Source organism: Myotis nattereri (genome assembly GCF_964212035.1).
Source record: "Myotis nattereri genome assembly, chromosome: 3".
NCBI lineage: Eukaryota > Metazoa > Chordata > Mammalia > Chiroptera > Vespertilionidae > Myotis > Myotis nattereri.
In genome coordinates this window covers 121,303,807-121,321,132 of record NC_138077.1, presented here as the reverse complement: position 1 = coordinate 121,321,132, position 17,326 = coordinate 121,303,807, and the positions used below count along the sequence as shown (strand labels likewise).

Genomic DNA, 17,326 nt, shown 5'->3' with positions numbered 1-17,326 from the left:
GGCCCACCCCCAGTCGAAATCCCTGTTGAGGGGACAATTTGCTTATTAACCTTTTATTATATAGGGTTGATTTTTTTTTTTTGGTCTGGATGATCTATCTATTGATGTCAATGGGTATTAAAGTCCCTTACTATTATTGTATTACTGTGGATCCCTCCCTTTACTGTTGCCAATATTTGCTTTATATATTTACATACCCTTATATTGGATGTATAAATGTTTACAATGGTTATATCTTCTTTTGGGATAGATGCCTTTATCATTAAGAAATGTCCTCCTTTGAATCCTAGTATAACCTTTGTTTTAAAGTCTATTTTGTCTGATATAAGTATTGCTACCCCAGCTTTCTCTCCTTTCCATTTGCATGAGATATCTTTTTTCATCCCTTTATTTTCAGTCTGTGTGTATCTTTCTATCTGAAGTTAGTCTCTTATAGGCAGCATATGTATGGGTCTTGTTTTCTTTTTTTCTTTTTTTTTTTTTTAAATATATTTTATTGATTTTTTACAGAGAGGAAGGGAGAGAGACAGAGAGTTAGAAACATCGATGAGAGAGAAACATCGATCAGCTGCCTCCTGCACATCTCCTACTGGGGATGTGCCCGCAACCCAGGTACATGCCCTTGACCGGAATCGAACCTGGGACCTTTCAGTCCACAGGCCGACGCTCTATCCACTGAGCCAAACCGGTTTCGGCCGGGGGTCTTGTTTTCTTATCCATTCAGCCACCTATGTCTTTTGATTGGAGCATTTAATTCACTTATTTAAAGTAATTATTGATAGGTATGTAGCAATTGCCATTTTATCATTTATATTTTTACTTTTCTTCTTATTAAAAATATCTTTAACATTTCTTGTAATACTGGTTTGATATTGATGAACTCCCTTCACTTTTTCTTATCTTGGAAGCTCTTTTATCTCTCCATCAATTCTAAATGACAGCCTTGCTGAATAGAGTAGTTTCGGTTGTAGGTCCTTGATTTTTACCAATTTGAATGTTTTGTGTAAATCCTTTCTGACCTGCAAAGTTTCTGTTGAGAAACCACCTTACAGTCATATGGAAATAGGTAACTAACTGTTTTTCTCTTACTGCTTTTAAGATTCTTTTTTGTCTTTAACCTTTGGCATTTTAATTCTGATGTGTTTTATGTGAGACTCTTTAGGTTCATCTTGTTTGGGACTCTGTACTTCCTGGTATTGTATATTTACTTTCTTCATCAAGTTAGGAAACTTTTCAGTTACTATTTCTTCAAATGAGCTTTCAATCTCTTTCTTTCTTCTTCTTCTGGTACCCCTGTGATGTAAATGTTGTTATGCTTGATGTTGCCCCAGAGGTCCCTTAGACTATCCTCACTTTTTAATTTGGTTTTCTTTTTGCTGCCTTGTCTTCCAAATCACTGAATCAATCCTCTTCTTTAACTAATCTTTTGGTTCCCTCTAATGTATTCTTCATTTCTGACTGGTTCTTTTTTATGGTTTCTATCTTTTTGTTGAAGTTCTCGAGGACATCATCTCCTCTTCCCTTAAATTCAATGAGCGTTCTTATAACCAGTGTTTTCAACTCTGTATCTGGTAGATTGCTTGCCTCCATTTTATTTCATTATTTTTCTGGTGTTTTGTCCTGTTCTGTGGGGCCCATTGGCACAGACTCCAAAGTCACCTGAGCCAGATGCTCCAGGGGTGTCCCTTGTGTGGGTTATTGTGCCTTCTTGTTTTATTTGAGCCTTGGTTGCTGTTGGCACATTAGTGGGTGGGATTCACTAACCAGCTGTGAGGATTTGCTGTGACTACAGCAGACAAGCTGTTAGATAGGGGCTGACACCGTAGAGTGTGATTCACTTTTGCAGGACTCTGGTGTTTGCTAAGTCCGTTCTTTGGCTGTGTTGTGTGTGCCATTAATTGGGTGATTCTCTGGTGTGATTTGAAACTGGCCATCGGGTTTGTTGGTTTGGGGGTCTCTTGGGATCCACTGCACTGCAGGTCAAAGTTCCTGCCAGGGCCTGGCTCAGGACCACCTGGTAGGACCTACAAAGTGTTGGGCTGGCTTGGAGCTGCCTGCTACAGGCTATGCTTCAAACTGAGTCAGCTACCATGATTACAGGGGCTTACGGCTGCTTAGCAAAATATGTATGGCACACAGAGGCCAGTCACTGCTTTTTAAGGGCTATAGACCTTTGAGAACTTTAGGAGAGTTCACAGTACAGGCTGAAGCTAGCTAGCTGTTTGTATTTAACAGACCCTGAAAGAGTTGGGTGGGCAGGGTCTCAAGAAATCACCAGGGTGGGAAAACAGTGTGAGCCAGGTTATTGGAAACTGTTAAGCTCCAAAAATTGTGATGGATGATATACATGAATTCTTATTTCTTGGTGTGTGAAGTATTCATGCTAATAAAACAAAGACTTTAGCATAATTAAAGTATTTATATTAGGAGCATTTTACTTGTCAGAATTCTTTTGTTCTTAAGGAACTGAAATTGGACTCCCAGTGGCCTCAGGGGCACTTGGGTCTGAGATCTGGAACTCTGTCATTCTTCTCTGCCTTTTGGCTCTACTGCTCTTGGAATGCCATCTACATTCCTTCAGCATGTCCCTGTGACAGAGGATGTCATTGATAGTGTTTCTGAGGATATACCTAACATAGTCACAGAGGACTAGAACCCTTTTTGATAGCTATCTACTTAAGAGAAATTCCAAGGAAGGATCCTAGCTGTCCCCACTGAGTCCTGTGATCACTTCTAGACCAATCACTGAAGCCAGGGCATGGGGCATGCTTTGAGGACTTATTCTGTCATCAGGGAGAGAGAATTCTATGTTTGAAAGAAGCAGGAGCCTCCATCAACATGGGAATGTTATTTATCGAATAAAGGCAAAAAAAGTGGTACTAGGTAGACAAAACAATATGTTCACTGTAGCCCAAGAGTATGCCATGTGCTGTACACCCATTCAGTTTAATTTCAGGGCAGGGGATACTGTTCACGGAGGAGAAAGGCGGTATAGTGAAGTACCCTCCAAGGTTGCTCAGCAGTGAGTGGTAGAGCCAGGGTCTACCACTGCATTTCTCTGAAACTAAATGCCTTTGATATTGTACTTCTCATCCTTCAAAAGCTTTGCAAGGTGATGGCTTACATGCAAATAGTGAAGTCACTTACAAGCAAACAAGCTGCCCAATTAACCCTAGGCCTTCATGCTTCTGGGAAGGAGATGCCCCAACATAATGCAAAGAGAGCCCAAGATGCTTAGCCTCGGCTTTTGGACATCTGAGGCCCAAGTTCTGATGAAAACATGAGATCAGAAGGATGTGTGAAGGATAATTTTCACTACATGTTGTTTTGGTCTGTCACTGGAAGCATATCTCGTCCTGCCCAGTGGCACTACTCCTAGTTCCTGGAGCCCATCACATCCTGGAGAACCTTTAGCGGTAAAGGAAAGGGGTAGGACTGGTGTCCACTAATTCACCAGTGTGTCCTCAGTGCTGGCAGTAGCTGGCTTGCAGTGGGTGCTCTATAATATCTACTCACTAAGCCCCGAGGGAGACCAAAAGGCCGCTTGTCAGAACGTCCTTCCATGAGTGTCCAATGTCAACCTAATTTCCCCATGTTAGGTGAGCAGGAACTCCTCCAGCATGGTTCCTTCTCACGTGGTGGTGACAGCTCTGGGAAGCCACCATGCTTCCTATCCCAGGAGCTACTAAGGAGGGATGCTAAGGACCTGAGTTGACACAAAAGCGTCGAGATGGAGAGGATAGACTGACCCAAGGAAAACAGAACAGGACTTGGTGAACAGTTGGATATAGAGAGTGAAGGAGAACTTTACTAGTGGAGCCATCAAGTGAGACAGAAAACTTGCTTCCCTGCCATCATTTTCACCTGCTGTGTTGTGTGTGCTTCAAGGAAGGTGAGAGATACTTTCTCTGAACTGGTGGACTTGCACTAACCTCATATTGCATGCCTTTCATATTAGACACACTGGTCAATATCTGAACATGCTCACTTTAGCTGTTTTCAGATCTGTTGTCACTTCTCACTCCTGCTACTGTTTTGAAAATATCTGTTGTAATTTTCACTGGGAAAGCTTGTAAAATGTGTTACCATCTATAAATTTAGAATTGGCGCAAGTATTTGTTCTTGAAGTCTTTGACACCATTTAAGTGATTTTTGCTTTGAATTTATCAGAAGATAGCACATTCGTTCGAGTTTGGGTTAGTGGAAGATACTCAGCCCCACGTGCAATCCTGGTGAAAGTTAAGGTGATATTTGACGATTAAATTCCCAATTGATCATTAGTATTGAGAAGGTGCCTTCATGACCACAGATGTTTTCTTCTAAGAACATTACACGGTGTGTGTTTGTTTGTTCAAAGGAGGGTGCATTGTTGTTGTTTTTTCCCATTAGTGTTTTGTTTTGCTTTTCACTTTCTCATTAACTTATTACTAAGTCATGTGAAAAGGAAGCACTTTTCTTCTACAATTAAAGTGATAGTAGCATAAACCAAGCAGGCGAATACTTGTCTTGACTAATTTTCTGTCATTCATCTTATTAGATTTTGAAAAGGGAGTTGTAAGAGTAGCCTGCAACCATGTAAGAACCACCATCTACTGCATGGGGCTATGCTTCAAACTGAGTCAGCTACCATGATTACGGGGGCTTACAGCTGCTTAGCAGAGTATGTATGCCACACAGAGGCCAGTCACTGCTTTTTAAGGGCTATAGACCTTTGAGAATTTTAGGAAAGTTCACAGTACAGGCTGAAGCCCTTTCAGATTTGGTGTTTTCATATAAGCTTCAACTTACCATTGAAAGAGTTTTCCCCCTCCTCCCTCCTTTCTTTCTTCCTTGTGTTGTGCCCTCCCCTCTCTCTCTGGAAATTTAAGCCCTACTATCATTTTATATTTATAACTTCTAAGATACTTGGGGTTTTCACACATTAAAAAAACTATAACGGCCTACAGTGATATGGCCCTTTCAGACAAGTTTGTGGTTTCAGACAAGGGAAATACTGATCATAGTTTGTGGTACTGTATCTACATTTTAAGTAAAAGCAACAAGGGTAACAATTATTATATATTTTAAAAGAAACACTTTAGTGTTTCTAAAGTCCTCCTGGCTGACATAATGACATTTGTGTTCATCGTATTCTTTCCCTGATAGGGAAATGTTTTTGTGATGGGTTGGATTTCTGAGCCTTGGCCCTTAAGGCTCAGAAGAGGGCTTGTGAGAAGAGGAAACAGTGTGTGCAGGTTTGCTGTGGATTCTGCATTCCTATTTGCTGGGCTCAAGGCTGTGCTATATTGCACATGGGAAAAGCGCATCCTTCCAGTCAGGCATTTCTGAGGAACAGATTTTCCCATGATGTACTTCTTGGAGTTTTTAGGGGGAAAGTTAGGAGAAGGAAATCATGTGGCCCTGCATCTCTCCTCTGGGGATTTCACACCTGAAGGTGTGCACAGATGCACCGAGCGTCCCTTCCCTGACAGAGGATCACAGCATCTGTTCTCCCGCCAGCTGCCTAGGAGCCCCTGATGGCTCTACCTCCCACATTACCAGCTTGCTACCTGTTTCCTTGATGTCCCTACCCAGTGAGTAAAATCTAAGCTGCCAAGTGATGGAAACACAGCTCCCAGACAGTCATCTGCCATGTAGATCTGTCACTGGTGCTAGGAAATCACACTGTGAGCAGCCTGCAGAGAGCCTATTCCTGAATATAGGTACCATGGGAACTTTCTGGAGATACTCTTCAAAAGTATACACATAACATTTAGTAATAAAAAGATTTGGTGTTTTCATATAAGCTTCAACTTACCATTGAAAGAGTTTCCCCCCTCCTCACTCCCTCCTTCCTTTCTTCCTTGTGTTGTGCCCTCCCCTCTCTGGAAATTTAAGCCCTACTATCATTTTATATTTATAACTTCTAAGATACTTGGGATTTTCACTCATTAAAAAAAAAAACTATAACAGCCTACAGTGATATGGCCCTTTCCTGAAGCAGCGGGTTTTGAATTATTAGCAGGTGCAGGATCTAATTTGAGCCCTGATGTCTTCCGTGTCTTGGAGGCTGAGGTAGTCCTTACTATGTGTCATGAACAATTGATGCTCTCTGCCCACTTCATTTTTCTCTCAAAGCCAAATTCATCTAAGAGAATCAAAGGGCATTCTCTTGTCCTTGAGAAGTGTCGGCTCTAACTGAGTGACGATAAGAACACATTCTTTACAAATATATACAAATAGATTGTTATTGTGCAACTCTTTTATATCAGTACTGAGGCAATAGCACCATGATCAAGACTGGAGTGGTATCCATAGAAAGGTAGAGTTAAACAAGCCACAGTGGGAGTTATGAATGGTAGTTAAGAAGAAGGAAAGCATTCCAAGTGGGTGGAATGGCATGAGAAGAGGCATGGAGGCAGGAGTTATTAAACTGTATGTGGGCAGTGAGCAAGCAAGTAAGCTGGGTTGGACCAGCCTGACCACATTGGTGTGCATGAAGAGATACCCACACCTACTGTACCCTCTGCTTCCCCGCACTCATTGTTTAGGTCTTAGCTTAGGCATCCTCCTCTGGCTCACACCCTACCTTCAGCCAAGTCCTGCTAAGTGCCCTCCCTGGTTTTCTAATAGCACCCTGTCTGCCTTCTGCTGTCATTAATACACTCCATTATGGTGGCCACTAGTCTCCAAGCCTCTTAGGGACAAAGACCATGTCTTGCTTACTCATGCCTGTGTCATTGGCTCCTGGCTTAGCTTAGTGCCTAGCACTTAGTAGGTACTTAGTGAAGATTTGTGGGAGGGAGAAGGAAGCAGGATGTGTAGAGAAAGTTGCCCAAATATGGGAGGTATGGACAACAGGAGGCCCTGAACTATGGCTGAAACTCTCATACAGAACTGGAGCACTAGTCCTGGAATTCCACCTTCCCAACAGAGCCCCTTGTAAGACCTCAATGTATTTTACTCCCGTAAAGCAGGAGAAACTCCACTTACATTCTTGGGAGTGGGACATCTTAGGTGAGTTAAAATCAATCAAAATACAGCAGTTCCATAAACACACACCTCTTTGCACCAGTGCTGTCTTTTAGAAAGAATGGTAGGTTTTGTGGATAGAGCACGGTTAGGGGTCCATGAAAAACACAGCACAGAAACACTGGGGCTCGTGCAGAAGCCGCTGTGTATTTTAAATCCCTTCTACTGCCATTCTCTGCCGAGGAGAACAACCTCTGGTCTTCTTTTCTTTTTTATTTTCTACCATTGAGTTAATTATACCAGTCCTGTTTCCTAACGATAAAACATAAGTAGAGACCACTTAAAAGAGAACCTCTCTAATAGTTTCTCAATGATCCTGATAGAAAGAAGAAAGCAAGGGAAATATTGACCAACTGAAAACTCTTACAGAAGATGTTTGGGAGGCCTCCCCATAAAACTGACTGTGTCCTCCCCACCCATTCTGCTCATTTCCACCTTGTGAGATAGGGGTGTAATCTGAACCCTTCCCCATGAAACCTTTTGTAAATTGTTCAGCCCCCTAAATTCCTTTTCCCCCACATAGGACCTACAGATTGGACTACTCACCTGACTCTATGAGTTTGGGGATTTGTCAGCTGATATTTACAAAGGGTCCATTGTATGGAAAGCACAGAAGAAAAGCCCCTATTACTGTAACAAGTAAAATGAACAGTCTTCTACATAAACAGTGTATAATGGATTTAAATTTTAGATATTTTGTCATAGTTAATTATTTATTAATTGCAATGTAAGAGCCGAAACCCATAATTTAATAACAGTTATCATTATTAATATGAATGAAATGGAGCAAGACTGGGCGTGAATGGAGACAAAGGAGTTTCCATTTCAGTGGTGATCCAAAAGACCTGTACACACCTAAGTTCCATATACACACACCCCTTTGCACAATGCTGACTTTTAGAAATAAGGGTAGTTTTGTGATTCAAACAGTGCTCCCTGAACCTAAAAATTATATCCTGTCCTCCTCTCTCCTGTTCCACCCCTCAATTCTTTCTAGGAGCAGAAATTCCTGCCTTCTCAGGAAACTCTGGGTCATCCCTCTCTCCTCTGCCATCAGCCCTTCTTCACAGCTCCTTCCCATCAGCATTTTTATACTTTCAAATCCAAACATCTTTTTTAAATGGACCCCTCCACAAACACTCATTACCTCCAGACCCTGCCCTTTATCTCATCTCCCTGCTCTGCCAAAATGAACAAAGAGCTGCCTCTCCTCACTGTCTCCCCTCCCAGCTCCTTCCCTCTTCCCCTCAGACCAGTCTGTCTCTGCCCCAAGGACTCCATCAAAGCCACTCTTTCTAACATCCCCAGGGGCCCAAACCTGAGGGACCTGTTTCAGTTCTCCCCAGCACCTGGTAGTGAACACCCTTCCTCCCTTGGCACACACCTCTCCCCCATTCTCCTGCAGTCTGCAGTGGGCCTGGCTCTTCCCAGTCAGCTCCTCAGTCTGCCCGGAGGGTGGTTTCCTCTATGGAGGGTATGGCAGGAGGAGTATCAGTGGTTGTCCAGAAGGCAGAGTGGGAGTAGGAGATGTGGGGGCAGGAAGCACTGGGTTTTCAGGGCAGGTGGGCAGATCAGAAACCCTGCGGCAGAACTATGGCTTGGTGGGCGGAGCCCTGGCAGGCAATGTGGAGGGAGCAATTGGAGAGGACCTTGGTCAGTCAGCCTGCGGTTTGTAATGCTCTGTAATGTTCTTGTTGGTAATGAGTTTCTCCTTCATTGTTAGTTTTGTTTTTCCCAGTTCATTTAGCACATCATTTAAATTCCAGTCCTTCTGCAGGAATTGTCAGAAAACCCAGCAAATGCCTACCTTCCACCCTCCCTCCCCCTCCATTTTCACATGCCCTCTGCTACTTGAGAAATTCTGTGGCCCTCTCCACCTGCAAATGTATGTATGCTCTTCTGCTTGGTCAGTTGTCCTCATTTACCTCAAGCTAAGTATTTGCTCTGCTCTGTTTTTCTATTCTCTCTGAAATCCCATTGCACTGTTACACTGGCATTGAGCTCCATGTTTCTAAATAACATTTTTATTGCGGCTCTTGATTTTGTTTCTTACATTATCTATTGGCCTCCTCTTATTCAAGACAAGGGTTTTTATTTTATTTTCCTTCTTTTGCCCAATCCCTCCTTTCTCTTAATATTCTATTTTTATATTTATTTTATTCTATTGTTATATTTAAATTTAGGTTAGCTTAGTGTTACATTATCATGACTGATCAATGTTATTCATTCTAGTAAAACCACAATTACATTTTTTTCCTGCACAGTTGTCACTTTTTTACCAAACAGCTAATAATTGTCATCTTACTTCATTTGCCTTATCTTCTATATATTTATCACTAACTACCCCAAACTTTGCCCCAGCTTGTGGGTTATTCTATCAGTCATGTCTTTCTGTAGTGAGCCTTCCTGAACCTTCTGGCCTGACCTGCCTTCATGCTTGTCTGGAGGGTTCTCTTATCCACTCTCCTGAGTTGTATCCCCTATTTTCTGGCATCTTTTTAAAAACTCCTTTGTTTGTTGAAGCAAAATCTTAATAAAGTTCAAGTCTAGTCTCATCCATTATTTTGAGGGGGCTCCCTTTTTGTCTGAAAATGCCCATTCTTTTGCTCTGATCAACTTTCTTGATTTATTTTTAGGTAATTATTTGCTCTGCTCTGTTTTTTCTGTACTCTCTGGAAAGCCCATTATACTGACCTCTTGAGGCCATCTTCTGATTTTTTATCTTCCTTCTGGTTTTTTCATGTTTACAGGTTTTTGTTCTACTTTCTGGGACATTTCCTCAACTTTATCCTTAAAATCAGCTCTTGAACTTTTAATTTCTGAATTGTGTTTAATATCTAAAGTCTTTTTAATTTTTGTTGTTGTTATATAATACCTTGTTTTTGTTTCTTTGATATCTTTCCTTATGTTTCTGAAGATATTAATGGTGGTGCATGTGAGTTTATGGTGTGTTTTTTTTTTAAATTATCTTTCTTGATTGTTCTATTTCCTTCAAGTTGCTGTTTTTCAATTTCTTTGTTGTGATTTCTGTCTTTCATACCTGTGGTTTTGCTCACATGTCTGTCTGGTAATCTTGGTTTTCTGCTCATGTTTAAAAACTGAATTGGGAATTCCTGAAAACATGGAGCTTGTTGACTGTGTCACTATAGGGAGACTTGGACACTTAAGTGGAGAACCTCTGACAACCGGAGAAGAGTTCCCAGTCTCCTCCCTGCAAGGAGACAAGCCTTCCAGCCATCTCCCTAGGCTACCAGGCAACCCCAACATATAGCTTACATAGTTCATCCTTCCCTGATTTCAGCATGGTGACCCCAACCTTCAATTCTGGGGCCTTCTTCTCCAGAAAGGGTGAGGCAGCTGCCAAGTGCTGTGGTATCTCAGAGGTGACTGGGCATCAGACTATGTCTCCAATAGAGCTATAATCAGCTCACACTTCCTAAACATTTGGGGGCTTCTGCAGGTGTAAATTGGGTTAATTCTTGGCTTTGCCATTGCTGGCTTTGGAGTCTGTTTTCTGGGGCTCCTGCTAACTTCTTAAACAACTCATTCATCTGCTGCCCACCTTCCAGGATTTGGTTCCTCTTTTCTCTCTTGTTCTTTTAGCCCTTATGGGTTTATCCTTTTTTTAAAAAGAATCTTAGAAGGAGCAAAAGTATGTACAAATGACCATCTTTATCCAGAACCTAATAATTCTCCAGAACAAGTTGTCATTTGCTAAATTTTAGCCTCTGGTAATCTATCTTTATATCTGTGTCCTAATGAAATAGTGTTTTTAAAAATAATTTCTGAAAGCTTTGTGATTTTCAGGTTGCTACAGGTAGCTGTGTCTTTTCAACTGGGTGTACCCAGTGACTGGTGTTCCTTAAAGGGGTTCCTAGTTGGAAATCTTAATAGCACCTAATCTTGCCTTAATGTGCTTAAGTCTTCTATTCTTCAGTGCTTTTTAATGCTTATTAGAAGCCAACAATTTATTTTAAAAATTGAGTTATACAGGATTCCTGCTCAGTGAGCTGTTGATCTAAATTAGTGGTTAGCAATCCCTGTTAATTAGTTATATCCTTTACTCCCTGTCAACGTATCATCATTTCATGAACATGGAATTCTGCTTTGAATCATAACATTACTTGTTAGGACAAGTTAGCTGTTACCTTCTACTTGTTAATACAAGTGTTTCATATATTGTTGTAACTGAATGGTTTTTGGCCTTTAGCCGAAACTTTTGCTTACTGCCCTCATGTAGATCTAGTGGAAATTAGAAAGTGGTTTTTGCCAACTCAGTTCTGCTTTGAGCCATTTCCAGGTTGCAGCTGATTATTCGGTGCAGCTGTATTAATCATTGAGGCAGTGACATTCCCTTAGAGATGGTTGGACTGTACATACCCTTTGCAAAGTGGCAACCCAGCAGGCAGCATTCAGACATAGAAAGCCTGCGTGCTGGGAGCTCATATCCACAGGTGCCCAGGAAGCCTCAAACTCAGGTCTAACTTGCAGATTCCTCCCTTCAGTCTTTTCCATTTCAGCTGCTGTTACAAATTTCACATGTTAGCATATGACTGTGGAGCAATAAAAGAGAATCAGCAGTAGACAGGAAAATTAATGCTGGTCCAACGATGCAAGCTGTTGGTGTGAAAGGAGATTTAGTTGAGGGGGAGGCTATACCATTAACTCACCCCCTAAGCCTGTGGCCTCCAGGCCAAACCCCACTTGAGGCCTGATTTTTGCTGTCCTCTATGGAGATTTTTATAGTTCTAGGGTAGTTAAAAATATAAATATGTATATATATATATATATATATATATATATATATATATATATATGATGCGAAGTGAGAAGAGAAAGAAAAGGAGGAAGAAGAATAGAAAGCAGAAGAAGGAGAGAAAGGAAGAAAGCTCAACAGAGGCTATATGTATGTGAGCTATAAAGCCTCAAATATTGACTTTTTGGCTCTTTACAGAAACAGTATGCCCACCCCTAGTCTAGATACCATGGCTTAGCCTCATCCCTTTCCTGTCCCTCTCTTACACTCCTTCCCCAGTCATGGAATGTTCTCCAAGTTTTCCTAAGGCTTTAGCAACTTAAATATGTATGTGTGTTCGTGTGTGGTTTCCAAAAAATTTAATTCTAGACAGATCTGAGTCATCAGTTCTCAAGTGTGTGGCATCGAAGCAGATTTACCAACATAAAGGCTGGTGTTAGATATATGAGTGCACATTAAGTCAGCATGGTAGACTACGTGCCTAGCTACAATGGGGAAAAAAAAGCAAAATTATGAACAGTATTTTTATAAACCCTTTGGGCTTAGTTGGAAATACTTTCAGAAAGATAGATGTTGAACTTGTTTCTCTTTGTAAGTATAAAATGTAAATAAAATTAAAGCATGCTTTTATGATACAGATATCTTATTTACTAAAAGCCTAACCAAAGAAAAAGTTTCACTTAAACAATTACCTTTGGAATTAGATAAGTATTTTTTTTTTAATTATGGCTTTACCAATTATTCTTCCTCACTATGGATATTAGCCAAAATGTGGTCTTTGTCCATCAGAGATGTGCATGTTCCTCATCACTGTAGGCTTTCTCACTTCACAGTGTTTTCCTTGACATGCTCTAAGTTTAAGGCATCCACATACCATTTCCAGGTGAATTTTCCAAAACCTTTGCTCTGATTCTGCCAAATCAGTCTGATCAACAGTAAGAGATGAAACCAAACAAGTAAGGTATCAAACATTCCTTTTTTTAGTCAATTAATATAAAAGTTCTGGGAAATGCAGGTGGCCCAGTGTCACAGTGCTCCATACATTGTGCTATAACTCTCTGTGCTGTGGGATGTTCTCATGGTTGTCTTGAGTGCATTGAAATTTAGCATACTGGTAACCTCATTACTTCTCCAATGGTGAAATGGTATCCCTGTGCTGCCAAAGAGTTAATTTAGAATAGGATATTCAGATGATTGCTCAGAAATGAAGCTCTGAGGCCAGATTCTGTCTCTAATACCCAACCTGTGTCCAAAATACAACTGTGGCCAACATGGAACATTCATCATTGAGTAATTAACTTAATGTTCTATTCTTTTCTTTACTCCCCACTGTGACTCTGATCCAGGCCCACTGAATCCTGTTATCATAGGATTCATCTTCATCTGATAAAGAAAACTAGCTCTGGGGATAAGCATTAAAATCAAACATTACTTTGGAATGTCTTTCCCTTCTTTGCCAAATGGTTCATTTATAAGGATAATTCAAATTATATAGTATTTTCTGTTTGGTTATTAGATTTTTTAAATCCAGAGGTCAACATTAAGCCAGTGGCTTTATTTCTTTAAAAAGCAGGAACCTAGCATGAAATTCCAGTGAAAAGCTGGTCTTCAAGCTCATGAGCACATCCTGTGCATTGTGCAGTATAGACCTGAGGGGCCACTGTCGGAATCCTTAACTGTGGCAACTGTAGGTGTTTAAGGAAGGAATAACAGCATAGCTGAATTAAAGGAGGCAGAGAGATGCTAATATACCCTCTCTTAGCAGGAAGTAAACCAATTAGTTGTGCACTTTTTGGAGATTTAATCATCTGAGATGTATTGAGGCCCACTGCTGACTATTTAGAGCAAGGGAATTCATATTTAATACAGAGGTGAAAGGAATGGTTAATTAGGTATTAAACTTATTCCATACTGGAGTGCATTGACTTTATAGTAAATATCCATAAAACTACAAAAATTTAAAAAAGGGGGGCGACAGGAGAAATTAATTAATTCATAATAATTGACTTAATCAGGAATAGTCTAAAGAAGTTAAAAATATTTAAATTCCCTGAAAGTTGCCCAGTTCCTTATTTTGAAAATCTGGTCATTTCTAAAGTCTTGCTTCTGAACCCACCATGATTTTCTTAAAAAGGAATGGGGAGGGAGGAAGCCCTTCCCTTTCTAAAGGGATCTGAAAAGGCTCTGAAAGTCACTGTTCCCTAATAACATGGTTAACTGCAGCCTGGGCTCCTGTCATTAATGAGCTTACCTACTACTGCAAGGAAAAGGCTGGGCCGGCCTGAGGGATCACAGTGTGGCCAAGTGCTCCCAAGCAATTAAAGGCTGATTAAGTGTTTATCTTCTTTACAGGTGGGAAGGAAAGAATGAAAATGAAGTGGGCAGATGTAAAGAGACTGGCAAAGTTCATGTGACTGTGGACCTCAAATACTACCGACCAACTGAAGTGGTAAGGTTTCCTGGCCACCCTGTGTGTGGCCACACTTGGCTACTGTCTGGGAAAATGCTCACTGGATGCCAAAGCCAACCTTCAAGCTCCCCATCAGGCTATCTGGTGTCTTTTAGTGGGCATGTTCCAAACCAGAGACCAGTGAATTGAATTTGAGATGTTGTTCTCATCACAAAATCCATTGCTTTAAAAAGGAAAGCAGGGGTAAAACACACCCAAGGAAATGGTGAGTCTACGGAAACAGAGACTCGTATCAATGACAGCTGTCATTGTGTTAGTCCCCTGCTTTGGTGGCTGATCCCAGGTACCTACAGGATGTCTGACTTTAAGGGCCCTCCATGGCCTGTAGGGTCTCAAGGTCTAGAAGGCTGCCTGCCTCCTCAGTGTACACAGGCACATGCACACACGCATACTCATATGCACACACAAACGTAAGCCATAAGTGGTCTCCCTGAACATTAACATGCAGCTCAAGTACTGTCTTTCTTTGATTTGTTTTCTAGACAACATACTACACTGCTGATGTCTCTATTCCTTCCTTCTTATCTATAGTATATATGATTCATAATTATATTCTAACATCTATTACAAATTATTATATTCATTTGTTTACATGTTTTTCTCCCTTTACAAAGCTGCAAACTCAGAATAAGAACTTTTTAAAATATTTTCCACTGTAACAAAGTGGGTGCTTAATAAATGTTGATTGATGGGTAGATGCATGGATAGATTTCTAAACATCAAGATTTCTGTGTTAGGAAATGACCTGTAGATTATTAGATCATCCTCCTTTCCTAAATTTATAGAACCTTTTAGTGTGGTGTTGTCGCTTTAACACTTTAAAATGGTCCACCCTTCCATGGTGACCAAAACTCAACATGTTACATATACCTAAAGATAACAGAAATGGCATATCCAGAGAGAAATGTTCAGACATGATGGTTACCTAGTGACATACCCATTAACTGTGAAAATGGAATCCTGTGAACCTGTTTTACCTGTGTTTTGAACCAAATTCCTGTGTGTTGGACAACCCCTCAGAGATTAGGAAAACCCCAGTGAAGAGAGACTGAAAGTGCCTATGTCATCAGTAACCACCCTTTCAAATGTCTTGTTTCAAACAAAAGAAAAAAAAGTCTTGCACCCTGCACCCAGGAGGAAGTGAAAAGGAAAGATTAAGTAAGCAGTGCGCAAAGACAGGGCTGTAGAGTGGAAGCTTTGTCCTGGCATGGGCGTGGCAGGGCCTCTGGCACTAGGAACAAAGACTCCCTGTGCTGATGCGGGCGGGTATGCCTAGGAGAGGGCAGAGGACTTGCTCTGTCTCTGAGGGGGGAAGACCCTAGCACACCCTGCTGACACAGCACTGCGCTCCCTGCTGAGCCCCTAGCCGCACTGGGTTGTTTCCCTGTCCTGAGAGGTGCCACAGGTGTCAGTTTTCTGGAACTTTGCACAGATAACGTAAACAGGCAAAACTGCTTCTATGCTAACAGAATTTGTCACCTCAGAGTGGAAAATTTACTGAGCCAACAGAAAGCTCAATCCTTATAACAATTTTACATGGCTCTTTCTCTCTCTGACACCAAAATAGTTTCAGAAGCTCGGAAGTCATTAAGAATGGCCTGTCTGTCATTCTCACTTGGCAAGGCGTGGGATTGATAAGAACACATAACAAAAGAATTTGCTGAACAGGAAAAGGACCCTTGGACTAACAAGACAGTTCTTGAAGTCTGTCCTGTCAACCCCTCTTTCCTGTCCTGATGCTACATCCCTCCCCCTTTCTTTGTTCATTCAAATGTCATTATCATACCTGTTCTGCAACTCCATTCACACTAATGCTGTGTGAGCATAAGAGTGGTGTCTTATTTCCTGTGCCCCCTTTATTTGCTTGTTGATCTAGCTCCCATCCCAATGCTCTCATTTACTGCTTAAATTTTGATGTTAACCTGCATGTCATCTTTCTTAGCCTTTAAGCTGCATTAATTTTGTTCACTCCACTTCAACTAGGTATTCTATTGGGCAAGCTTCTCTTGTACGGGAGACTAAACTTTTAACTTCATTCCTCAGAACAAGGAGTTTTCCCCAAACTGGGATCAATTCTACAACCTTTTGTTGAATTGCCTTGGGGGTAATAGGACTCCTCCAGTGGAAAGGTGACCAGAACTGAGCACTGACTTGTAAATGAGCTCTCAATTACCTTAGGTGTGGGCCTTAATAGCCAACACATTTAGAGAGTCACTGGGCATGAGTCCTGGAAAGTGCCAAGCTCCTCTGAGGTGCAGCAGCACTTGGTGTAGTGCAGGATGGAGTTCTCCCACATCTGCACTGTGTCCTTCCCACTCAGTGTCGAAGTTCTTCTCACCAGTTCCAAGGCTCCATGCATTCATCCTCAGATTCTGTAAAAGCGTGTTCTCCTGATGAGTTTAATCGTGTGTATCCCAAGGTCTTCAGCGCACAAGGAACTCCAAAGCACAGGGTGTAAACTTGATCTCCTTACCATCCAACGGTTCCAAAATGACTGATAGGAAAAAGAGAGAGAGAGAGAGAGAGAGAGAGAGAGAGAGAGAGAGAGGGAACATTTGAAAAGAAAAAAGTGAGGGACATATCAGGTCTCAGAACACCAGTAACCTAAAGCAAGACTAAAGGGACATAGTGCTTTAGGTTGTTTTTTGAATAAGATGCAGACTGGTCCTGGGAAAGGCTCTTTTCCTCCTCGAGGCCAGGAGAGTCTATAGCAGTGATGGCGAACCTTTTGAGCTCGGCGTGTCAGCATTTTGAAAAACCCTAACTTAACTCTAGTGCCGTGTCACATATAGAAATTTTTTTTTCTTTTTTTTTCTTTTATTTTCTTTTTTTTATTATTATTTAAGGTATTACAAATGTGTCCTCATCCCCCCCATTAACCCCCAACCTCCCCCCCACACACAAACTCATACTCCCATCCCCCCGTTGTCCATGTCCATTGGTTTGGCTTATATACATGTATACAAGTCCTTCGGTTGATCTCTTCCCCTTACCCCCACCCTCCCCTACTTTCCTTCTGGGGATTGGTAGCCTGATCGCTGTTTCTCAGTCTTTGGATCTGTCCCTTTTCATCAGTCTATGTTGTTCTC

General features: G+C 41.4%; 1 protein-coding gene across 1 annotated transcript in view; it reads left to right on the top strand.

Annotated features, from left to right (window-relative positions):
• GMDS (GDP-mannose 4,6-dehydratase) overlaps positions 1-17,326 on the top strand; it is a 686,242-nt gene that overhangs the window by 569,688 nt on the left and 99,228 nt on the right. Inside the window, exon 9 of the mRNA XM_081086210.1 lies at positions 14,120-14,216. Coding sequence (XP_080942336.1) covers positions 14,120-14,216 — 97 coding nt within the window. The remainder of the gene's footprint in view (positions 1-14,119; positions 14,217-17,326) is intronic.